Source organism: Bubalus bubalis, chromosome 8 (assembly GCF_019923935.1).
Source record: "Bubalus bubalis isolate 160015118507 breed Murrah chromosome 8, NDDB_SH_1, whole genome shotgun sequence".
Taxonomy (NCBI): domain Eukaryota; kingdom Metazoa; phylum Chordata; class Mammalia; order Artiodactyla; family Bovidae; genus Bubalus; species Bubalus bubalis.
Genome location: NC_059164.1, coordinates 71,515,018 through 71,541,561, shown reverse-complemented (window position 1 = coordinate 71,541,561; position 26,544 = coordinate 71,515,018). Strand labels below are relative to the sequence as shown.

Sequence of the window (26,544 nt, the reverse complement as noted above, 5' to 3'; positions counted from 1 at the left end):
CATTGGTTCAGTAATCTCTTTATTCTTTACATCATAAGGATAAAAGTAAATGTCTCAAATGTTCTTATGTTCCTGAGAGTTATCATAAAATATCACTTAAGTATGGTAATGGCACTCTTTATTCCATCAATTTCCTTTCTTAATTAGCTGGTAGTAAAGCGCTTTGGCCACCTCATGTGAAGAGTTGACTCATTGGAAAAGACTCTGATGCTGGGAGGGACTGGGGGGCAGGAGGAGAAGGGGATGACAGAGGATGGGATGGCTGGATGGGATCACCGACTCGATGGACATGAGTTTGAGTGAACTCCGGGAGTTGGTGATGGACAGGGAGACCTGGTGTGCTGCAGTTCATGGGGTTGCAAAGAGTCGGACACAACTGACCAATTGAACTGAACTGAACTAAAAACGCTTTATGACTATGACACTATTGTTGTGCTGAATTCCTGCTCTTCTGTAATGTTGACTGAGGTCTTTTAAAAATTTTATTTTTAAACTATCATGTAGTACAGTTGATTGGATTTTGGTGTTCAGTCCTGTGAATTTTAACATACTGTAGATTAGTATACTCATCACTACAATTAGGATACACAACAGTTCCATAACTCATAGGAAAAAAAAAAAAAGAAATCCTACGTGCTGTCCCTAGTCTCTCTCCATAACCCTTAACCCTTGGCAGCTGCTGATCTTTTCTCTATCACTGCAGTTTTGTCTTGTTAAAAAGGTCATATAAATGTTACCTTACAGCATGTAACCTTTTGAGACTACTTCACTCAGCATAATGACTTTGAGATTCATTCAAGCCTTGTAGTGTATTGAGAATTGATTCCATGCTTGTGGCTGAGTACTACTCTGTTATGTGACTGTACCAGCTTTGTTTATCTGTTCACCTTTTGCAGGACATTTGGATTGTTTACAGTTTTGGGCTATTCCAAATAAAACTTTGATGAACATTTATGTATAGGTTTTTGTGTAATCCTGTTTTTACTTCTCTAGAATAAACTCTCAAGAGGGAGACTATTGGGTAGATTGTAACTGTATGTATAACTTTATAAGGTGCTGCCAGACTTTTTCAGAATGGATATACCACTTTGTGTTATCAGAACCAGCACTGTATGAGAGTTTCAGATGCTCTGCATCATTGTTAAAGTTTTAATGTTTTAGCAATTCAGGTATCTTTGCCTTTCCATACACATTTTAGTAACAACTTATCTATACATGCAGAAAACCTCTGTGACTTTGCTTGGAACTGCATTAAATCTGTAGATCAATTTAGGGAGAATTAGCATTTTGAATAATTGACATCTTTATTAAGTCCTTTAATTCACAAATCCATTTATTTAGGCCTTTTTAAATTTATTCTATCAGTATTTTGTTATTTTTGAACTTAGAGATCCTATATATGTGTTGTTAGATTCTATACTTCAGTATTTAATTTTTTGGAGCTATTGTGATACCATAAAAAAACTAAAAAACTGTTTTCTAATTGTTCAAGTTCTTTTTAAAAACAGCTATTTTATTGATAGGAAAGTTAGTTACTACCAAAGTTTACAGATACTTTGATCTTCCTCGTCAAAGAACTAGGTAAGTTATAGGAAGGTTAGTTACTACCAAAGTTTACAGATACTTTGATCTTCCTCGTCAAAGAACTAGGTAAGTTATAATAGAAACCACAGTGTAAAATACATAAAAGGGCAAAAAAGTCAGGACCCAAGGGCTGTGTTTCAAAGTTAAACTGGAATCATTAGCAAAGGATCTCATTTCCAGAATCATGAATAGATTACTGTTACATTATGACTTTTAAAAGTTTTGGAATTAGCAAAAGTAAAAGTTAACAGCTTATTTAGTATTAAAACACTGGAATACTGACTAAATATTTTGGGATGTATCATAAAAGATATTTTGCTTTAGGATCATTTTTGTTGTGAGACCCATATTAAATGACAGAGACATTCTGAAAACTGCCTTTAACTACAGAAAATTTTAGGATTTGAGTGTTGGCGACCCTCCCGCCTCTAGCAGTAAGTCTTCTTTTAACTGTTACATTCTTAAAGTTGCTTGTATTAAGGGTTCTTTTGTATATTTCCAGGTTATAATGAAATTCTTAAAAGGCATTTCTAGAAGGCAGTTTTAAAAATTAGAGCAGTTCTGATGTTATTCTGAAAAAAAATTTTTGTAGGTGCTACTGCGAGGAAGCAGAATAATTTTAAAATGAAGAGTGAATGTTTTTTTCTTTTATTCAAGTATCACTTTTTCAATTTGGCCTTCTTTAAAATGCAACTCTTTTTCCCCTGCTTTAGTCTTCTCTTAACATACTATTGATGTCTTTTGTCTTTTTTATCGTCTGCTTCTATCCATAGAATGTCATCTCCTTTTAGGCAGCTTGTCTGTCTTGTTTGCTACTGTATCCTGTGCCTGGAAGTGTTCCTGGTGTAGTGCTGTCACGGCAATAGTAACTGAACAAAAGCATGCCCTTGTGGGTAGCAAATTGGACATTTAAATTTTAGCACAAAGAGTTGGACACGACTGAGCGACTGAACTGAACTGATGTGCTAAAGTATTAGGTTTTTCTTTTCTTTTTCTTTTAAATAAAATGTTTCTTGTTTCCTGAGTGAAACAAGATCAGTAGATGAACTCTCCACCATGGTCACTTACACCTTTCTTGGCAACCTTATTTGAAGATTTTCTTTTTTATTCCAACTCCAAAGATATTCCTAGATGATGTTAGTGGCCGTATTGATCACCCATTGAACAACTTTGTTGTTGTTCAGGCTCTCAGTCGTGTCTGATTCTTTGCGACCCCATAACTGCAGCACGCTAGGCTTCCCTATCATTTTTTGGACATTCTTAACAATTTGAGACCCATATCTTCATGAAATTTCAGTTACTTTACAAAACCAGGATTTTGTGATTTCCTATAATTTTTCTTTTACAAAAGTAGTAGAATCCAATCCAGTACATTTTTATCTGGACAAGACTTTCTATCTTCTCATTTTACTATAACTACTCTTACATCTATTGTGTGTTTGTTAGCTATCTTCCCTTTCTGCCAAATCAATCAGCAAACTCCTAGCTTCTCTTCCTTTCTTCTTCAGCTTTGGGCTTCATCATAGAACGTCTCGACCACCCTGTAGTCCCTTTGACTCCTATTCTTCTGCTTAGCCTCGTTACACAATCTTCACTTTTAGATGTTTTGTAATCTGCTTTATATGCTTTTAGAAAAATCTTTTCCCTTTAAGGTTTTATTTCTTGAGAATAACTTTATAAAAGATACATGTATTTGATTTTTCTTCAAAGTATGACCAAATATTACATTTATTCATTTAAGGACATTACTGGGCTTCCCTTGTGGCTCAACTGGTATGCAAATCCAAGAATCCACCTGCAATGCGGGAGACCTGGGTTCTATCCCTGAGTTGGGAAGATCCCCTGGAGAAGGGAAAGGCTACCCACTCCAGTATTCTGGCTTGGATAGTCCATGGGGTGGCAAAAAGTCGGACACAACTGAGCGACTTTGACTAACTAACTAAGGACGTTATTGTGTCTATTTATAACATGGTGATAACATCCTCCTTTGTTGGGAGCACATAATAAGTAACTAAAGTACTTATTAAGTACTTTTTGAACTTTATCTCATTGCATTCTCCTAAACAATTGTGTGAAGGGAGCACATCATTATCCAAAGTGTAGACATTAGGCATGTGAGAGTCAGAGAAGGATACCACTTCTTAAGTAATGCCTTGTTGCAGAATTTCTGTGTCTTGAGGGTCCATGCAAGACCACCTGCTGCATTCACATCACATATTCAGCCTTGGAGGTACAGCCTTCACTGAAGCCAATTGATGAACAGTTGCAGAAGGGGCTCAGGCTTCAGAGATAAGCTGCTAAGTGCCATTGCAGTGACTACTGTGAAGACCCTTACATTTTACAATGCCCTATTAAGACATCTCCAACCTTGAGTTCTTTGATGAGATGTCCTCCTTCTAGAAAGTCTTGAATGGATGTGAGTAACACTTACATTTAGAGTTCAGGTATACCTTTGGCACATTATGCTTCATTTTGATGTTTAATCCCAAAATGAGAGACAAGGGAAAAGTAATATTCCATGTCTTGTTTTTCCCTTTAGACCCAGCTAATGTGATCAATGATGAGTGCCTCTCAAAAAATACTCCAATTAAGAGAAAATCTCAGAGAAGGAAAATGGATGGCAGCCCCCTAAAATCTGGAAGTGATTCTAATATCATAATTAAGTAGACTGAGTGGAATAGATCTCATTATTATGGAGTTGGGTGTAGGAGGATTAAGGGTTCCTAGCTGGATGGAACTACTAACATCTCTAATGCCCTCTGTGCAGGAATTTCATGTTTCTGAACTTGCTCTGAGATCCAGCCAAGAATCTCAGACTTATCATTGATTTCTTATTGGATCCAAATGCAGAGAACATGGAATTCACTTCTCAAAGTGTGAATTGAGGGATCATTTATAATGTCTACCCATGTTTTTACTCTTTTCTTTGTTCTTTCTTGTTCCTGATGTTCCAGTGTTTCTTCTTTTATAATTTCCTTTGTATTTTAAGAACTTGTTTTTGCCATTCTTTTAAGGTAAGTCTCCTGATCAAAAAGTCTTTAGTTTTCCTTCATCTAAGAGCATCTTAACTGCACCTTCATTTCTGAAGAATATTTTTTGCTGGTACAGAATTCCGAGTTTATAGTTCTTTTTTTTCATTGCTTAAAAAATGCTATCCAGCTTTCTTTGGACCTTCATGGTCTCATGAAAAATCCATTGTTATTTGAATCATTATTCCTCTGTAGGTAATTTTTCTCTCCATCTGGTTTTAAGACATTTTTCTGTCAGTATTTTTCTGAAGTTTGATTATGATGTGTCTTAGCATGGATTTCTTTGGGTTTAACTTTGGGGTTTGTTCAGGTGCACTTTGTTTTTCAGCAAATATGTAAAATTTGGTTCAGGTATTACTCTTGTAGTTCGTTAGTCTTACACTCTCCTTTTTTTCTGAGATTGATGATACACATTTTGAATCTTTTGTTATTGTCCCATAGGTCCTGAGTCTCTCTTCATTTTCTTTCTCTTGTTCAAATTGGGTATTTTGTGGTATTTCTGTCTTCAGTCTCATTGGTGCTTTCCATTGTCATATTTATTCTATATTGAGCCAGTCCAATGAGTTTTTTCTTTCTGTTGTTCTCTTGGTTGTTTTTCAGTTCTAAAATTTCTATTTGATTTTCTCTATCGCTTCTGTCTTCTTTGCTGAGGCTTTCTTTTTTTTTTTTCTTTCATGCAGGTTTCTAATTGGTCTCTAAGCATTGTTATGATGGTTATTTTAAATTCTTTGTCAGATAATCCGTATATGTGTGTCATCTTGATGTCTGTTGATTATCTTTTTCTCATTTAAGATCTTGTTGTTGACGTGATTTTTAACTGTAGCCTGAACATTTCTGGTATTATGTTCTGAGACTGTGCATCCTATTTAGTCTTTTTTCTTTGCAGACAGTTACCCTGTATAGGTGTAGTGTACAGTTTCAGATGAGATTAGATCTGCAGCTCCCCTCTGAGCTCAGCTGATACCGCCTCAGCAAAAGTGAAATGCTGATTTGCACTCTGCTTTACCTCTTCTTTTCCCTGGTGGGTAGGAGAGGAAATCATCTCTCTATTGACTCCTGTTGATAACTGGGGAGAGGGGGAGCAAAGTGTTAAACTATTACTGCCTTGTTGCTGCCTTGTGAGGGTATAAGTTTAATTTCCACTGGCGTGGTCCTGCTGACCCTTGGGGAATAGAGAGGGAAAATAGAGTGCTGGCTAATAGTGCCTACACTACTTTTTCTGCTTTGTTGCTGCTGAGGGCAGAGTAGAAGATACCTCTCTGCTGGGTCCCATTGGCAGTACCAGTTTGGGTAGATTGCAGCTAGTGCCATCATATACAACTTTGTTCTGCCTCTTTGTTGATGGGTAGGGTGGAGGTCCAACTCCCCACTCAGCCTTCCTGACACATTTTTCCCTTGGTATTTGGCTGGAATAGAGACTATGACTATATTCTTTGCAGCCAAAGATGGAGAAGCTCTATACAGTCAGCTAAAATAAGACTGGGAGAGATTGTGGCTCAGATCATGAACTCCTTATTGCCAGATTCAGACTTAAATTGAAGAAAGTAGGGAAAACCACTGGACCATTCAGGTATGACCTAAATCAAATCCCTTATGATTATACAGTGGAAATGAGTAATAGATTTAAGGGACTAGATCTGATAGACAAAGTACAAAGTGACTGATGAACTGTGGACGGAGGTTCGCGACATTCTACAGGAGACAGGGATCAAGACCATCCTCAAGAAAAAGAAAAGCAAAAAAGCAAAATGGCTGTCTGAGGAGGCCTTACAAATAGCTGTGAAAAGAAGAGAAGCGAAAAGCAAAGGAAAGATATACCCATTTGAATGCAGAGTTCCAAAGAAGAGCAAGGAGAGATAAGAAAGCCTTCCTCAGCGATCAGTGCAAAGAAATAGAGGAAAAAACTAGAATGGGAAAGACTAGAGATCTCTTCAAGAAAATGAGAGATACCAAGGGAACATTTCATGCAAAGATGGGCTTAATAAAGACAGAAAGGGTATGGACCTAACAGAAGCAGAAGATACTAAGAAGAGGTGGCAAGAATACACAGAAGAACTATACAAAAAAGATCTTCATGACCCAGATAATCACGATGGTGTGATCACTGACCTAGAGCCAGACATCCTGGAATGTGAAGTCAAGTGGGACTTAGGAAGCATCACTACGAACAAAGCCAGTGGAGGTGATGGAATTCCAGTTGAGCTATTTCAAATCCTGAAAGATGATGCTGTTAAGGTGCTGCACTCAATATTCCAGCAAATTTGGAAAACTCAGCAGTGGCCACAGGACTGGAAAAGGCCAGTTTTCATTCCAGTCCCAAAGAAAGGCAATGCCAAAGAATGTTCAAACTACCGCACAATTGCATTCATCTCACATGCTAGTAAAGTAATGCTCAAAATTCTCCAAGCCAGGCTTCAGCAATATGTGAACCGTGAACTTCCTGATATTCAAGCTGGTTTTAGAAAAGGCAGAGGAACCAGAGATCAATTTGCCAATATCCTCTGGGTCATCGAAAAAGCAAGAGAGTTCCAGAGGAACATCTATTTCTGCTTTATTGACTATGCCAAAGCCTTTGACTGTGTGGATCACAATAAACTGTGGGAAATTCTGAAAGAGATGGGAATACCAGACCACCTGATGTGCTTTTTAAGAAACTATGCAGGTCAGGAAGCAAGAGTTAGAACTGGACATGGAACAACAGACTGGTTCCAAATAGGAAAAGGAATACGTCAAGGCTGTATATTGTCACCCTGCTTATTTAACTTCTATGCAGAGTACATCATAAGAAACGCTGGGCTGGAAGAAGCACAAGCTGGAATCAAGATTGCTGGGAGAAATATCAATAACCTCAGATATGCAGAGGACAGCACCCTTATGGCAGAAAGCAAAGAACTAAATAGCCTCTTGATGAAAGTAAAAGAGAAGAGTGAAAAGGTTGGCTTAAAGCTCATCATTCAGAAAACTAAGATCATGGCATCTGGTCCCATCAATTCAGTTCAGTTCAATTGCTCAGTTGTGTCCGACTCTTTGTGACCCCATGAATCGCAACAGCTCAGGCCTCCCTGTCCATCACCAACTCCGGGAGTTCACCCAGACTCACGTCCATTGAGTCAGTGATGCCATCCAGTCATCTCATCCTCTGTTGTCCCCTTCTCCTCCTGCCCCCAATCCCTCCCAGCATCAGAGTCTTTTCCAATGAGTCAACTCGTCACATGAGGTGGCCAAAGTACTGGAGTTTCAGCTTTAGCATCATTCCTTCCAAAGAAATCCCAGGGCTGATCTCCTTCAGAATGGACTGGTTGGATCTCCTCGTAATCCAAGGGACTCTCAAGAGTCTTCTCCAACACCACACTTCAAAAACATCAATTCTTCGCTGCTCAGCCTTCTTCACAGTCCAACTCTCACATCCATACATGACCACAGGAAAAACCATAGCCTTGACTAGACAAACCTTTGTTGGCAAAGTAATGTCTCTGGTTTTCAATACGCTATCTAGGTTGGTCATAACTTTCCTTCCAAGGAGTAAGCGTCTTTTAATTTCATGGCTGCAGTCACCATCTGCAGTGATTTTGGAGCCCCAAAAAATAAAGTCTGACACTGTTTCCACTGTTTCCCCATCTATTTCCCATGAAGTGATGGGACTGGATGCCATGATCTTTTTTTTCTGAATGTTGAGCTTTAAGCCAGCTTTTTCACTCTCCACTTTCACTTTCATCAAGAGGCTTTTGAGTTCCTCTTCACTTTCTGCCATAAGGGTGGTGTCATCTGCATATCTGAGGTTATTGATATTTCTCCCGACAATCTTGATTCCAGCTTGTACTTCTTCCAGCCCAGCGTTTCTCATGATGTACTTTGCATAGAAGTTAAATAAGCAGGGTGACAATATACAGCCTTGACGTACTCCTTTTCCTATTTGGAACCAGTCTGTTGTTCCATGTCCAGTTCTAACTGCTGCTTCCTGACCTGCATACAAATTTCTCAAGAGGCAGATCAGGTGGTCTCTTATTCCCATCTCTTTCACAATTTCCCACAGTTTATTGTGGTCCACACAGTCAAAGGCTTTGGCATAGTCAATAAAGCAGAAATAGATGTTTTTCTGGAACTCTCTTGCTTTTTCGATGACCCAGCAGATGTTGGCAATTTGATCTCTGGTTCCTCTGCCTTTTCTAAAACCAGCTTGAATATCAGGAAGTTCACGGTTCACATATTGCTGAAGCCTGGCTTGGAGAATTTTGAGCATTACTTTACTAGCGTGTGAGATGAGTGCAATTGTGCAATAGTTTGAACATTCTTTGGCATTGCCTTTCTTTGGGATTGGAATGAAAACGGACCTTTTCCAGTCCTGTGGCCACTGCTGAGTTTTCCAGATTTGCTGGTTCCATCACTTCATGGCAAATAGATGGGGAAACAGTGGCTGACTTTATTTTTGGGGCCTCCAAAATCACTGCAGATGGTGATTGCAGCCGTGAAATTAAAAGACAAAATTAAAAGCTTACTCCTTGGAAGGAAAGTTATGACCAACCTAGACAGCATATTAAAAAGCAGAGACATTACTTTGTCAACAAAGATCCGTCTAGTCAAGGCTGTGGTTTTTCCAGTAGTCATGCATGGATGTGAGAGTTGGACTGTAAAGAAAGCTGAGCACCGAGGGTTGATGCTTTTGAACTGTGGTGTTGGAGAAGACTCTTGAGAGTCCCTTGGACTACAAGGAGATTGAACCAGTCCATCCTAAAGGAGATCAGTCCTGAGTGTTCATTGGAAGGACTGATGTTGAAGCTGAAACTCCAATACTTTGGCCACCTGATGCGAAGAGCTGACTCATTTGAAAAGACCCTGATGCGGAAAAGATTGAGGGCAGGAGGAGAAGGGGATGACAGATGATGAGATGGCTGGATGGCATCACCGACTCAGTGGACATGAGTTTGAGTAAACTCTGGGAGTTGATGATGGACAGGGAGGCCTGACATGCTGGGGTTCATGGGGTCACAAAGAGTCAGACATGACTGAGCTACTGAACTGAACCAAAAGCATTTTCTGTTCTACAAGACCCTATTCCCAGTCCTTTGACTAGATGTAGTAGGCTTTTCTTGGGATTTTTTTGTTCTGTGGCTCTTGCCATTTCTGGGTTGCAGACTTCTCTAGCATCCAGTGTGAGATATAGGAGAGTCAAAAATAAAACCCTCGGAATTCACCATTGTGTCATTTCTTAAGTCCCAAGGTTCCTTGTCACTTCACCTTCTTCTTTCCATTTTACCTTCTCATTTCCACCTTTCTGGGTCGTCTTAGGTTTGTTGATTGTTTTTATTCGGATTTAAAAGTGGATACTAGTGTGAAATGGAAGCCCTTGAATACCATGGGAAGTAAATGTTTTTGAAGAATGTTGACACCCCATCAGTCTCAGTTCTGTTAGGTCTCAGGGCTTTTTTTTTTAGTCGTTTAACCTGCCCACAGCCCATTCATTCTCATATTTCCTTCAATGATTACTTAAACCTTTTACTGCTATCCTCAGGCCCCTGCCTAAATTTCATCCCCATTCATTTAAGTAGACCTTGGCCTTAAAAAAAGAAAAACAAAAACGGAGATCATGGTAATGTGCTTTCCATCGAATTTCAGTGCTTCTGTCTACAAACTGGTTGTGTCTTTACCCAGTTTTCTGTCTTCTACTCCTGTCTCAGAGAATTAAAGTGCTCCTCCTTCATTGCAAGCCTTCTGTATGTGCCCTCGACCTTCATTGTATCTTTAGTCTATTTCTCTTTTCACCTTCCCTTCAGCCTAAAATTATGGGTAAGTCTGATCTATCTGCAAAAATATCTACAGTAATTATTTTCTATGACACACCACCTACTAAATTCTTTTTTGCCTTATATTTGGGCATTTCTTTTAATCCTCTTTAGTACTGCCTATCTATTAAACATTAGCACTTCTAAGGATTTAGCTCACAACCTGCTGAAGTTTTCACTTACAGACCTCCCTTGGCTGGTGTTTTTTATTTTCATTCTTGTGTCACCTGTTTGTTGTGATTCTCACATTTAAGAGTAAATCTTGAATGATTTGCATTGTTACACAACAGAAACCGACACAGAATTATAAAACTGTTTCTCCAATTAAAAATACATCAATTAATTTTTTAAAAAGTAATCTAGTCCTTTTGCCAGAGTGTCAGCATTGTATGTATGTGTGTGTGTGTGTGTATATATATGCCTTCTTTCTGGCTAACTTTACCTTCATTTACAAAATACCTTGTCTTATTCCAGAAAGGCTATAAGGCAGTTTATGGGGGTATTGAAAGCAGAACAGGACATTATATATTGAAGATGAGAAGAAAGAAAAAAAAGGATGTGGATATAAAGTGGAGCCATGAATGGGAGTGCTTCAAAATGCACACCACAAAAACCTATATAAAGCTGATAATATACAATGTATGTGTTGCCATTCCTTTTTTCTGTGCTCATAGTAGACCCTGCAACATAATAATCATGTTCACTGAGCTCTTACATGACCTCAAACAGCACCCATTAAGAAGTAGCACTGACTGAACAGAGTTGGTATTTATAAACAGGCCCGTTTCCCATCCCTGATGAATGAGTCACTAGGATAGCTCTTATCTTTCTTCCAACCATTATGAGAAACCTAATCTGTTGTACAAATAATCATCCCTCAGGTAAAAGCAAGTCAGGCAGTAGGACAAGCACAGTTATTGTCTTAACTGTTGTGGAAAGTTGTACATATTTAAAGCAAAGGAAGAAATAAGGAAACCCCTTATCTTCAGCCAGATTCAACTATTGTCAATATTTAATTATAGTTGTTCTTGGTAATAAGACCGGGGATCCTCATAGAGACAGTATATACATTGCTGACTATATGTTCTAGTTCAGTTCAGTTCAATCCAGTTGCTCAGTTGTGTCCAACTCTTTGCAACCCCATAAATCGCAGCATGCCAGGCCTCCCTGTCCATCACCAACTCCTGGAGTTCACCCAAACTCATGTGCATCGAGTCAGTGATGCCATCCAACCATCTCAACCTCTGTCGTCCCCTTCTCCTCCTGCCCCCAATCCCTCCCATCATCAAGGTCTTTTCCAATGAGTCAACTCTTCGCATGAGGTGGCCAAAGTATTGGAGTTTCAGCTTCAGCATCAGCCCTTCCAATGAACATCCGGGACCGGTCTCCTTTAGGATGGACTGGTTGGATCTCCTTGCAGTCCAAGAGACTCAAAAGAGTCTTCTCTAGCACCACAGTTCAAAAGCATCAGTTCTTCAGCGCTCAGCTTTCTTCACAGTCCAACTCTCACATCCATACATGACCACTGGAAAAACCATAGCCTTGACTAGACGAACTTTTTTTGGCAAAGTAATATCTCTTCTTTTTAATATGCTGTCTAGGTTGGTCATAACTTTCCTTCCAAGGAGTAAGTGTCTTTTAATTTCCTGACTGCAGTCACTATCTGCAATGATTTTGGAGCCCAAAAAAAGTCTGACACTGTTTCCACTGTTTCCCCATCTATTTCCCATGAAGTGATGGGACCAGATGCCATCATCTTAGTTTTCTGAATGTTGAGCTTTAAGCCAACATTTTCACTCTCCTCTTTAAGTTTCATCAAGAGGCTTTTTAGTTCCTCTTCAAACTCTCTTGCTTTTTCAATGATCCAGTGGATGTTGGCAATTTGATCTCTGGTTCCTCTGCATTTTCTAAAACCAGCTTGAACATCTGGAAGTTCATGGTTCACATATTGCTGAAGCCTGGCTTGGAGAATTTTGAGCCTTACTTTACTAATATGTTCTAAGTTACCTGAAATTTTAAAAAAGTAGATAACACTTATGGAGTGTGTGCCATGCATCAGTTATTTTTAAGTATTTAACCACGTTAATTCTTACATTATCCTTATAAGTGAGTAATCTGAGGTAAAGAGAAATGTGATGATTTGTCCCAAATCCCCATGGCTGGTAATGAGTGGTTTTGTGTTATTTGGATAAATATTCAGAAGTAAAATAGCTGAGTCATATAAAAGTTCTGTTCCTAATTGAGGATTCTCTCTACTGTTTTACACAGCAGCTGCACTAATTTACGATCTCATCAATAGTCTACAAAGGTTCCAAGGTTCCTTTTTTTCCACATCCTCTGCAACACTTGTTCTTTCTTGTCTTTTTGATAATAGCTTTTTTCACAGTTGTGTGTCTTCCCCTATTCTACTGGTATGAGTGTTTTAACAGTTTGACCAAAGTGCTGAAGCCTTCTATTTAAGTTGCTTTACCCACCCCACTTTTAAATATCATTCTGTTGAACATCGAAATAGTGTTATAACTTCTGTTTCAGTCATCATATATGATTTAGGAAACTCATGATAGGAAGGAAAGTCTTTGGTATTTATTCATGTGTCTGTTCTTTACATGTCATTTCCTCTTTTCTAATGCTCCAATACTCCTTTTTTAGAAAAATTATTTCCTTTCTGTTTGAAGTATTTCCTTTAGCCATTCTTTAAATCTCATAGTGACAAATTCCTTTAGTTTTCCATCATCTGAAAACTGCTTGATTTTACCTTCTTTCCTGAGAGTTTCACTGAATACAGAATTTGTGGTTGAAAATTCTTTCTTTTTATCGGTTGAAAATGTGCCACTTATTGTTTCCATGGTTTTGCATGAGAAATTTTCTTTTATTCAAATTTCTATTACCGTGTAGGTAATGTTTCTTACGCTTATTTTCACTTAAAATTTTTCTTTGCTTTCAGTTTTCATAAATGTTATTTTTGTTATTTTCATTAGTCTTCATTAATTTCATTAATTTACTTTGTTTTTAGAAATGTAATTTTCTTTGAGTTTACCCTATTTGAGTCATCTTTTTTTTAAAAAAACTGGGTATTTTATATTAAAGAGAATTACTAATTTTTATTGTGATACTGTGATTGTGTCAAAATGAGAATTTATCTCTGTTTATAAAAGTGGAAGAAAGTCAGAAGACACCTTGTCACTATGTTGTAGTCCAGTTCTGGGACTTTTCATCAGTTTGCCTTCCTCTTTTGACCTATGGAGCTCTCCTTTGATTATATGTTATGTTATCTCCAACCTTTATAGTTGTACTTAGTGATGAGGAACAGGAAGAGATTAGAAGTGGCTTTTCTCATTTTTTAATTATAATATATGGAATTTATTTGGATCTGAATTTAAATAAATGATATAAAAGTACAAGTATGAGATGATTAAAAATTTGAAAACTTGATATTTTATATTAATTTTTAATGTGGTATTGTGATTCTGTCAAAATAAGACTTTATCTTTTAGAAATATCTCTTCATGGCAGATAGGTAGGGAAGAGTGGAAACAGTGACAGATTTTATTTTCTTGGGTGCCAGAATCACTGTGGATGGTGACTGCAGCCATGAAATTAAAAGATGCTTGTTCCTTGAAAGAAAAAATGATGAAAAATATAGACAGCAAGTAAAAAAGCAGAGATATCACTTTGCCAATAAAGGACTGTATAATCAAAGCTATGGTTTTTTCCAGTAGTCATGTATGGATGTGAGAGTTTGACCATAAAGAAGGCTGAGCGCCACAGAATTGATGCTTTCCAATTGTGGTGCTGGAGAAGACTCTAGAGAATCCCTTGGACTGAAAGGAAATCAGACCAGTCAATCCTAAAGGAAATCAGTCCTTAATATAATTGGAAGAATTGATGCTAAAGCGCCAATACTTTGGCCACCTGATGCGAAGTGCTGATTCATTGGAAATGACCTTGGTGCTGCAAAAGACTGAGGACAGGAGGAGAAGCAGGCAGCAGAGGATGAGATGATTGGAGAGCATCACTGATTCAATGTACAGGAGTTTGAACAAACTCTGGAAGATAGTGGAGGACAGGGAAACCTGGTGTGCTACAGTTCCTGGGTTTGCAAAGAGTCAGACACAACTTAGTGACAGAACAACAAGTGTGATTTTGTGATTATGTCAAAATAAGACTTGATCTTTTAGAAGTATCTACTAAAATATTTATAGATAAAATTATGAGATGTGTAGAATTTGCCTCAGTATGCATGGATTTGTACATAGGGCAAAAGTGGTCATTGGTTGATGGTTGTCAGGGCTGGGTGATGGATACATGGGATTTAGAGTATCTTTGTACATGTAAGAAATTCTTCATATTTAATAATTCATAAAATTTTAACAAGAATTTCTTGAACACAGGTATTAGGGAAGAAGGAAACTTGCATGATAAATTTTCTTTGTGTTTAACGTATGAGTATTGGTGAAACCAACACCTTATAAGCCACTACATTTTAATATATTTGCTTGTAAAATGAAGTATTAAATGTGCTTAGAGTGTGTGCATTGGTATGTTAGGAACCCCAGGGACTGTTTTGTAGTTATTATTATGAAAGTTTTTTTTTTGTTTTGCAAAGACTAATATGCTTTCTTTGAGTTCTTCTCTTCTCTCTAGAACCTGAACAGTTTCAGAGTTGCCTTTGCTGTAGGATTGGTATTTTAGTATGTTTGGAATTTATTCATTCTCATTTCTTTAACAGCTTTCAGTTCAGAATCAGGAATTTGAAACTAATGAGGATGGAATCCCAAAGATGGATCAGTTTCATTTGGTATGTGACCTTTTTGTCATTTACTTGTTGGAAACCTGTGATATAGGTGTGAGCAGTAGTATCAACTTACTTAACTGAAGAAGTCCTCTAATTTTTATAAGAATACAAATAACATTCCCAGTAAAGAAGTATTGAAAAAATTCAAGTGCCCTACTTACACCATTGCCAGAAACTTATTGCTAGAGATTACTACTGGAATTTTTCAGATAAATTATATATATAGTCTGTGTAATAATTAAGGAAAAGCAGTAGTTTCTATATCTTCAAAGATAATATTTTATTAAAATTAGTGTTCTACTACTTTTTATAAGTACCTAGCTGTATCTTTCAGAGAAGGCAATGGCACCCCACTCCAGTACTCTTGCCTGGAAAATCCCATGGACGGACGCGCCTAGTAGGCTGCAGTCCATGGGGTCGCTAAGAGTCGGACACGACTGAGCGACTTCGCTTTCACTTTTCAGTTTCATGCATTGGAGAAGGAAATGGCAACCCACTCCAGTGTTCTTGCCTGGAGAATCCCAGGGACCGGGGAGCCTGGTGGGGTGCCGTCTGTGGGGTTGCACAGAGTCAGACATGACTGAAGCGACTTAGCAGCAGCAGCAGCAGCTGTGTCTTTTCTTTGTCATTCATCTGTGTTATTCATATTGCTTTAAGATATACATATGTATACAACCAACATATTTTGAGTATCTGTTCTATATTAGGAATTGAACTAGGGTCTGCTTTTTAGGATTGAAACATTGAAGAAATTAATCATTTAGAAATATGAACAAGTAAACAACCAATATCTGTATATATAGAGTATTAAGAAAATAGTTTGGTGGAAGCTAATATTTAATTTGTCAGGAAAAGATGGAGGGAAGAAGCTATTCATAAATGCCACCACATAGTTATTTGAAGTGAACCTTCAAGGTTGAATTAGGATTTTATGAAAGTTAGAATGAGGTACTAGACATTTCAGGTAAAGACAGTATCTGAACTAAGACACGAAAATATTAAAGTCTTTTGTAATGGAATCATCCCCAGTGTGACTAGATGTTAAGGGGTTAAATATGGCAGTAAACAAGTCTATAAAAGTATAATGACCTTCCCTGGTGGTTCAGTGGTTACAAATCCTCCTACTGTTGCAGGGGACATGGGTTTGCTCCCTGGTCTGGGAAGATTTCACATATTGCAGGGCAGCTAAGGCTGTGGGCTGCAACTGCTGAAGCCCACGTGCCCTAGAGCCCTTGTTCTGCAACGAGAAGCCACCACAATGAGAAGCCCACACATCACAACTAGAAAACAGCCCCTCTTAGCACAAATAGAGAAAGGTCTCACGCAGCAATGAAGATCCAGTGCAGCCAAAAAATAATAATAATAATTTTTTTTTAAGCATAATGATCAGGCTGTAAAAGTTCTCTTGCCAGTTTTTTTTAAAGAAATTATTTATTTTATGTTTTACAACTGCTTTTATGGCTTTAAGAGCAATTTTAAGATTTATAGAAAAAGTGAATAGAAGGTAGAGATTTCCCATATATCTCCTTCTCTCTTATACACAGTTTATCCATTATCAACATTCCCTCCCAGAGTTATTGGTTGCAGTTGATAACTCCATTGACACATCGTTGTTGCCTTAAGTCCATCATTTGTATTAGGGCTTACTCTTAGTGTGGTACATTCTTAAAGTTTGAACACATGTATAATGCCATATATCTACCATTAATATACAGAGTATTTTCACTGCCCTAAAAATCCTCTATAGTCTACCTGTTCATCTCTACTTTCTCCAAACCCCTGAAGACGGATATTTTTCTTGTCTCCATAGTTTTGACTTTTCCAGAATGTCATGTAGTTGGAATCATACAGTATGTAGTCTCTTAAAATTGGCTTTTTTCCACATAATCGTATGCACGTAAGATTCCTTCACATCTTTTCATGATTTGATAGTTCATTTATTCTTAGCCTTTATCCATTATCTGTATGTACCACAGTCTATTTATACGTTCACCTACCGAAGGACAACTTGGTTGTTTCCAGGTTTTGACAAATTATGAATGAAACTGCAGTAAACATCCATGTGCAGGTTTTTGTGTGGATGTAAGTTTTTATTTCCTTGGAGTGCAATTGTTGGATTATATGGTAATAGTATTTTTAAATAGTATAGTTTTTAATAGTAGTTTTAAATAATATAGTATAGAACTGTCTTCTAAGTACCATTTTTGAGTTTTGGTTGCCATCAGCAATAAATGAGAGTTGCTCCACAGCCTGACTGCTATTCAGTCAGTATTTTGGGTTGTGGCCATTCTTACAGATGTATACTAGTATCTCATTGGGCTTTCTGGGTGACTTAGTGGTAAAGGATTTGCCTCCCAATGCAGGAGACACGGGTTCTATCCCTGGCTTAGGAAGATCCCAAGGAAATGACAACCCACTCCAGTCTCCTTACCTGGAAAATCCCATGACAGAGGAGTCTAGCAGGCCACGGTCCATGACGTCACAAATGAATCAGACACACCTTAGTGACTAAACAATAAAAACAACACATACTAAAGATACTATTGAAAGGTTGTTGCTGAACCAGGAAAGACGCTGGGATTCTTCGCCTCCAGAGGAGAAGAATTCAATCTGGGGCCAGAGATGAGTCTTGATTGCTCAGAGCTTTTATGTAATAAAGTTTTATTAAAGTGTAAAAAATAGAGAAAGCTTCTGACATAGACATCAGAAGGGGGCAGAAAGAGTGCCCCCTTGCTTGTGTTAGCAAGGGAGTTACATACTTTTTATGTAACAGACGCAGGCAGACGTAGCCTGCAATGCCGGAGACCTGGGTTCGATTCCTGGGTTGGGAAGATCCCCTGGAGAAGGAAATGGCAACCCACTCCAGTATTCTTGCTTGGAGAATCCCGTGGACAGAGGAGCCTGGTGGGCTGCAGTCCACGGGGTCGCAAAGAGTCGGACACAACTGAGCGACTTCACTTTACATACTTTTTAATTAGTTATTACAGTAAATCAAAAGAATATCTGGAGGTTGTAAAGATCTTACTAGACCCACTCCCATAATTTGCATTTTAAGGTAATAGGATTAGCCAGAAGGTTTTCAGGAAGGAGAAACTGTCCTCAAGCAGGATACATTGTTGTTATATAATCCTTAGTACAGAGTTTAAACTGAGTTGTTTGTTGTGTGATCATCAGTTATAGATACATCAGGCTTAAAGATTAAAAACGTTTTATGTGACTAAGACTAAGGAATGTAGAGGGAAAAGGGTTTGTCCTTCTCCTTGAGAATTCCAGACCGCTGTCTCCTCAAGAATCCCAGACCCCTCTCTCCTTGGGGACCCCTGGACTTCTTATCAACCTGCCAATGAATTGACTCTCTCAGTATCTTAAACATTTTAAATATGTTTAAAAACATACTCTGTAGAATGCAGTATGGGCATTGACATTCATTCAGTTACCAGATGGAAACTGAATACCTGCTCTATCACTGTGCTCATTGTTGGGGATGAAATGAGAAAGTAGAATTTCTGGTCTTATACTCTTTAGAGGACACTAGGAGTAAATAGGTGATTTTTATTCCATATGAAATGTGCTCTCATTAGAGTCATCCATAGGGAACAAAAAACAAAAAGCATATTTTGGGTGATGGAATTAATGGAAGAACAACATTATAGTGTTATTAACATGTGATAACACAAAATAAGATTCTTTGAAATCCTGGTACATAATAAATTCTGACCTCCATAATGATCATTATAATGTTAGTGGTGGTGGATGTGTTTCAAGAGATCATTTCATAAGTGAAACCAAAAGTAGTTGACCAAGTAAAGGAGGCTACTGTTTCAGACAGAGGCACTTCAATGTAAAATTTTCAGTGTCAAATTCTGACTAGTCCCCTAAGAAAAGGGAAAATGGAAAGTAAAAAAATATTAGATGTTTTTTGGGAATTTCACTTGTTTTTGATAAATATTTCAGTTGTGATTCTTTTCTTTTCCCTTCTGCATTACCCCCCTGTCATTTGATTCCATTGTTTTAATACTAGATTAATCCCTTTCCAATAAAAACCAGTTGATTTTGGTAAAAAGCTTTAAAAAAAATGGGAAAAATTGATTTTAGCTCTGTATCATTAATTGAAATTATTTTTGAATTGGGTACTCCTTATTACAAGTTTGTCCTTTTATTCATTTTGATTTTATCTTTGCTTTGTAACATCTCTTTTTTCTTGCAGGATGATAATGTCAAATCCCTCCTCTGTAGCTTGATCTGTTGTAGAAGTTCAATGACTGCCGAGCAGGTTTTGAATGCTGACTGTTTCTTGCTACCAAAGGGAAAATCAATGCCAAACTCAGAGAAATATACTGAATACATCCCCAAAAAAGAGGAAGAAGAATTAAAGGTGAAGAACTTGGATAAAGATAAGGAAAAGACAAGAAATGGTGAAGCCAGCTTTGATTGATAGATTAGTATTCTTTTGTTGTTGCAGGTGTTCCTTTTAAAACCTTTGTTTAGTTTGGTTAAATAAAAAAAATCTGGAAGTGTTCTGGAGCTAGTTGGGTTGTATCTTTGGTATTCTAGTTGTGAAAAATAAAAGATGTTTGGCTATGCAAAAAAAAAATGTATATTTTGAAATTTCATTTAACTGGAGTTGTTAAGGAAGGATTTTATGTCTGTAGTTACTTTTTGAAATTGCATAATCAGCCTATATTACTTGTAATAGAAAAGATTATTAGATTGTTGGACAGGTTCTATACAGAGTTACAGTATGTAGGCCAGCTCACGATGAAGGGTGATACTTTTGTTTAACAGATGGTAGTTGGCATCTGCTTTATTCCCAGTTCTGGGAATATAAAGATAAATTTAATGTGGTCCTTACACTTAAAAGCACATACATATGTTGAGAAAGTTGGAGATCTAAACACATCTTCATAATACAATGTAGAATATCTAATGATAGCTCTGGACAGATTTCATTTGATTACACAGAAGGGATACTCATCCTGTGGAAGAGGGGTATCATGGAAACCTTTCTGGAGGAGGTACTACCATAGTTAAATCGTAAAGGATGAGTAGTAAAGGTGAAGGAGGATCAAGAGTACCTTCTTAGCAGAGAAAGCATGATGAGAGCACTGAGGGGAGAAGCAGTTTGTTGTGTTTAATAGAGACTAGTCATATGGGGGATATAACATGAAATACTAAAATGCCTCATACCTTATAATTTTGTAGGAAATGTGGAGCTATTGAAAAATTTTAGACCACTTTGGCTCCCTCAAAATCCATCTTATACCTACTACCAGGATAAGAGGTAGGGAGAGTGATCAAAAGGATATTATGATAAAGTAGGTGAGCTGTGATGAAAGTAAGATCTACAGAAAGAGAAAAAGTGATGAAACATATGGGTCAGATTTATGAAATAGGCCAAGTTTTGTTTGACTTGGTGATTGGAGCTTGGTGATCTGTAGACTAAAGTAGTATGTTAGAGTCTCTAAATGCCTATTCAAAAATCTAATCTTCCTTTCTTCCTTAGTAATATGTAACAGTTTTGTTTAGGATGGCAGTGTTCTTGGCTAAAAGAATACATTTATCATATTGCTTTTTAGTTTAAGCTTTTTGACTAGATTTTGCAAAGTAAGGCTCCTTTAAAGGAGCTGACTTAGACTGGAGATGTATCCTTTTATCCTGTCCTTTTCCTGTTGCCTAGAAGCTAACCTGGTGGTTAGAATCTGAGCAGTCTCCTTGGATCATGAAGTAACTTTGAGGATGAAGCTCATGAACTAGGAGGATGGAGCAGCAAGTTAGAAGAACTGATGTTTCTGGTAATTCTGGAGTGTTTGAACTACTCTCAAGATTTCATGTTACTTGAGAGAGGAAATCCTTATGTCAGAGTGTGGTCCCTATATCAACAGACTCAGCATCACCTGGAGGCTTATTTGAAATGCAAATTCTCGGCTCCACTCCAGATTTTATGAAGAATCTGGGGGTGGAGCCTGGCTGTCTCTTTTTTTTTTTTGCATTTTTTTTTATTTTTATTTTTTTACTTTACAATATTGTATTGGTTTTGCCATACATCAGTATGAATCTGCCACAGGCATACACGTGTACCCCATCCTGAACCCTCCTCCCTCCTCCCTCCCCGTACCATCCCTCTGGGTCGTCTCAGTGCACCAGGACATGGAAGCAACCTAGATATCCATCAGCAGATGAATGGATAAGAAAGCTGTGGTACATATACACAATGGAGTATTATGCAGCCATTAAAAAGAATACATTTGAATCGGTTCTAACGAGGTGGATGAAACTGGAGCCTATTATACAGAGTGAAGTCTGTTTCTTAGGAAGCACTGTAAGTCATTGTTCAATCACACAGTCATGTCCGACTCTTTGCCACTCCATGGACTGCCCACACCAGGCTTCCCTGTCCATCACCAACTCCTGGAGCTTGCTCAAACTCATGTCCACTGTGTTGGTGATCCCATCTAACCATCTCATCCTCTGTAGTTCCCTTCTCCTGCCTTCAGCCTTTCCCAGCACCATGGTCTTTTCTAAGGAGTTAGTTCTTCGCATATGGTGGCCAAAGTATTGGCATTTCAGCCTCAGTATCAGTCCTTTCAATGAATATTCAGGACTGATTTCCTTTAGGATTGACTGGTTTAATCTCCTTTCAGTCCAAGGTACTCTCCAACACCACAGTTCAAAAGCATCAGTTCTTCAGTGCTCAGCCTTCTTTATGGTCCAACTCTCACATCCATGCATGACTACTGCAAAAACCATAGCTTTGACTAGATGGACCTTTGTTGGCAAAGTAATGTCTCTGCTTTTTAATATGCTGTCTAGGTTGGTTGGTCATAGCTTTTCTTCCAAGGAGCAGGTGTTTTAATTTCATGGTTGCAGCCATCATCTGTAGTGATTTTGGAGCCCAAGAAAATAAAGTCTGTCACTGTTTGCATTGTTTCCTTGTCTATTTGCCATGAAGTGATGGGACCGGATACCATGATCTTAGTTGTTTGAATGTTAATTTTTAAGCCAAACTTTCCCCTCTCCTCTTTTACCTTCATCAAGAGGCTCTGTAGTTCCTCTTCACTTTCTGCCATAACGGTGGTGTCATCTGCATATCTAAGGTTATTGATATTTCTCCCAGCAGCCTTTATTCCAGTCATCCAGCCGGGAATTCTGCATGATGTACTCTGCATAGAGGTTAAATAAGCAAGGTGACAGTATGCAGCCTTGGCATACTCCTTTCCCAATTTGGAACAAGTCTGTTGTTCCATATCTGCTTCTAACTGTTGCTTCTTGACCTGCATACAGGTTTTGCAGGAGGCAGGTAAGGTGTTCTGGTATTCCCATCTCTTAAGAATTTTCCACAGCTGTTGTAATCCACATAGTCAAAGGCTTTGGCATAGTCATTAAAGCAGAAGTAGATGTTTTTCTGGAACTCTCTTGCTTTTTCGATGACAGCAGATGTCAGCAATTTGATCTCTGGTTCCTCTGCCTTTTCTAAATCCAGCTTGAACATCTGGAAGTTCATGGTTCACATACTGTTGAAGCCTGGCTTGGAGGATTTTCAGCATTACTTTGATAGCTGTGAGATGAGTGCAATTGTGCAGTAGTTAGAACATTCTTTGGCATTGCCATTCTTTGGGATTGAAATGAAAACTGACCTTTTCCAGTCCTGTGGCCACTACTGAGTTTTCCAAATTTGCTGGCGTATTGAGTGTAGCACCTTACCAGCATCATCTTTTAGGATTTGAAACAGCTCAACTGGAATTCCATTGCCTCCACTAACTTTGTTCTATTATAAGTCGTTTTCTTCTAAATAAGTTTTTGTAATATATACTGAAGAGAACCATTGCCACACATTCAAGCTTTTGTTCCTTTTGGGGTTTTTTGTTTTACAGTAGAACTTAATTCTAGCTGATTAAGTAATAAAAAGATAGTAGTTAGGTTTTAAACCTGAATAAAAGGACAAAGAATAGATCACTTCACTTACTCTTTTAAATAAAGAATTAGATAAGCATTTTCCAGATGTGTTCTCCTGAACACTAGTCCCTTGGGATGTTCATCACAAAAAAAGTGTGACTAGCTGTTTGGAGAGTAATGCTAAATTGAAGACTTGATCATGCATATTAGAGAGTAAAGTTTCTAAAAAGTTTTCCAGAAAAGAAATTAGTTTTATTTAACCAACATATGTTTAAATTGGTGCAGCAATTTTTTTGTATACCTAGTAACTTCTAAAACTATAGGGTTTCAGATTTTGTGGCATGCCAAGTTAGATAGTAATTATTTTTACTTGTTTAAAAATGACAAATATTAGTACTCTACGTAGAGACAAATTTCATGTGTCACTTCAGTGCCAAGATGTTCCTTGAGGTATGTGTCTATATGTGTAAGGGCAATGCAGAGGCAAACAAATGTGCTCACTGCCCTGTGGGCAGTCCGAGAGAGATGCAAGGTATAATAAGCTACAGGAGCAAAACATGTCTCTCACAAAGAAGAGGAAGAGAGGAATAATGAGGTTATGGGACAGACTTCTGGCTCATTTTAGAAGTACAGTAGGATTCTGCTTATTTGGAACTGGATAAAGCAACTTAAGAATGCTCAAAGGATAGATTTGGGAAATTTGCCTGGAGTATAGCATATTTACATTTCATGCAAAGATGGGCTCGATAAAGGACAGAAATGGTATGGACCTAACAGAAGCAGAAGATATCAAGAAGAGATGGCAAGAATACACAGAAGAACTGTACAAAAAAGATCTTCATGACCCAGATAATCACGATTGTGTGGTCACTGACTTAGAGCCAGATATCCTGGAATGTGAAGTCAAGTGGGCCTTAGAAAGCATCACTATGAACAAAGCTAGTGGAGGTGATAGAATTCCAGTTGAGCTATTCCAATCCTGAAAGATGATGCTGTGAAAGTGCTGCAATCAATATGTCAGCAAATTTGGAAAACTCGGTACTGGCCACAGGACTGGAAAAGGTCCGTTTTCATTCCAATCCCAAAGAAAGGCAATGCCAAAGAATGTTCAAACTACCGCACAATTGCACTCATCTCACACGCTAGTAAAGTAATGCTCAAAATTCTCCAAGCCAGGCTTCAGCTATATGTGAACCGTGAACTTCCTGATGTTCAAGCTGGTTTTAGAAAAGGCAGAGGAACCAGAGACCAAATTGCCAACATCTGCTGGATCATCGAAAAAGCAAGAGAGTTCCAGAAAAACATCTATTTCTGCTTTATTGACTATGCCAAAGCCTTTGACTGTGTGGATCACAATAAACTGTGGGAAATTCTGAAAGAGATGGGAATACCAGACCACCTGATCTGCCTCTTGAGAAATTTGTATGCAGGTCAGGAAGCAAGAGTTAGAACTGGACATGGAACAACAGACTGTTTCCAAATAGGAAAAGGAGTACATCAAGGCTGTATATTGTCACCCTGCTTATTTAACTTACATGCAGAGTACATCATGAGAAATGCTGGGCTGGAAGAAGCACAAGCTGGAATCAAGATTGCCGGGAGAAATATCAATAAGCTCAGATATGCAGATGACACCACCCTTATGTCAGAAAGTGAAGAGGAACCAAAAAGCCTCTTGAAGAAAGTGAAAGTGGAGAGTGAAAAAGTTGGCTTAAGGCTCAACATTCAGAAAACGAAGATCATGGCATCTGGTCCCATCACTTCATGGGAAATAGATGGAGAAACAGTGGAAACAGTGTCAGACTTTATTTTTGGGGCCCCAAAATCACTGCAGATAGTGACTGCAGCCATGAAATTAAAAGACGCTTACTCCTTGGAAGGAAAGTTATGACCAACCTAGATAGCATATTCAAAAGCAGAGACATTACTTTGCCAACAAAGGTCCGTCTAGTCAAGGCTATGGTTTTTCCTGTGGTCATGTATGGATGTGAGAGTTGGACTGTGAAGAAGGCTGAGTGCCAAAGAATTGATGCTTTTGAACTGTGGTGTTGGAGAAGACTCTTGAGAGCCCTTTGGACTGTAAGGAGATCCAACCAGTCCATTCTGAAGGAGATCAGCCCTGGGATTTCTTTGGAAGGAATGATGCTAAAGCTGAAACTCCAGTACTTTGGCCACCTCATCGAAGAGTTGACTCATTGGAAAAAACTCTGATGCTGGGAGGGATCGGGGGCAGGAGGAGAAGGGGACGACAGAGGATGAGATGACTGGATGGCATCACTGACTCGATGGACGTGAGTCTAAGTGAACTCCAGGAGTTGGTGATGGAGAGGGAGGCCTGGCATGCTGCGATTCATGGGGTCGCAAAGAGTCGGACACGACTGAGCGACTGATGTGATCTGATCTGATCTGATAGCATATTCATGGGGTAGCTGAGAAAGCTTAGAAAAGTATTTTGGGGGCAGATCATAGAGGGCATGAGTTGCTCTATAAGAGATGGTAGTCTATTATAAATATGAGCAGCTGAGTCACACAGTCATGTTTATTTTAGAATAAAATAATGATTTTGGAAATAATGGAAATAAAGTCAAGGATGGCATATTTCACTAAAATAATTGAGGCAAAGAAAACATCCTGTTTTGAATGGAGGTATTGAAAAGGAGAAAATTAAGAATATAAACTGATCCTCAGAAGATATGTATGGGGAGCTTCTGGTCCATTTCATAGATTTCATTGTATCAGTGCTAAGTCATTTCAGTGTATATTTAAATATCAGTATTTGTTAAATTTCTTTTTAGCATTTCTCTTTTAACTCAACAAATGACATACTTCATTTCTTAGCTGTTAGTATAAGAATATCTTCTACTGTTAAAACTACATGTGGAAAGCTATTCCTTCATAGAAGTAACAAGAACACTGGAAAAAATTGTGAAAGTCAACTTTTTCAGAACTCTGGCATTAACCAGGGACCTGCAACAGTTTGAAGAACTTTTATTAACAAAACAAAACAAACAACAACAAAAAAAAAACAGCTGAATCTTGGTAAGAATTTCAAGCTTTGTAGTGTTTTAACTTGCCCTATTGCCATTTCTTGTCCCCAGCTCCATAATAACCTTACAAACCAACAGCCTCACAATTATGTTAACTATGAAAAACAGTGGTCTAATAGGCCTTGGAATTTGCAGAATGCTTTAAGCTCCTCAGCCTGGTTATCAGAGATTTGTCACTATTTGGCCAGTCGGGCAGCTCCCTGGAAAAGCCTCATTTATAGGTCTTGTCATTAAGTGATCTAACTCAGATGTTGCTCAATGGAAAAAGACTTTTCCCCAAGGCATTTGTTGAAAAAAGTCGTGACAGTTGTTTAACATCACAGCTGCTTGAAGTGGTGATATGTGTCACAGCTGCCTGAGGTGGTGATACGTGTGCGTGCTCAGTTGCCTCAGTTGTGTCCTAACACTTTGCAACC

General features: G+C 38.2%; 1 protein-coding gene across 3 annotated transcripts in view; it reads left to right on the top strand.

The window, feature by feature from the left end:
* The window catches only part of STK31 (serine/threonine kinase 31), a 70,567-nt gene extending 50,785 nt beyond the window's left edge, over positions 1-19,782 (top strand). For all 3 annotated transcript variants that reach the window (XM_044946742.2, XM_044946743.2, XM_025291286.3), the window contains 2 exons: positions 15,123-15,191; positions 19,396-19,782. In XM_044946742.2, the coding sequence (XP_044802677.2) occupies positions 15,123-15,191; positions 19,396-19,623 (297 nt within the window). In that variant the 3' untranslated portion in view covers positions 19,624-19,782. The remainder of the gene's footprint in view (positions 1-15,122; positions 15,192-19,395) is intronic.
* The last annotated feature ends 6,762 nt before the right edge of the window (positions 19,783-26,544 follow it).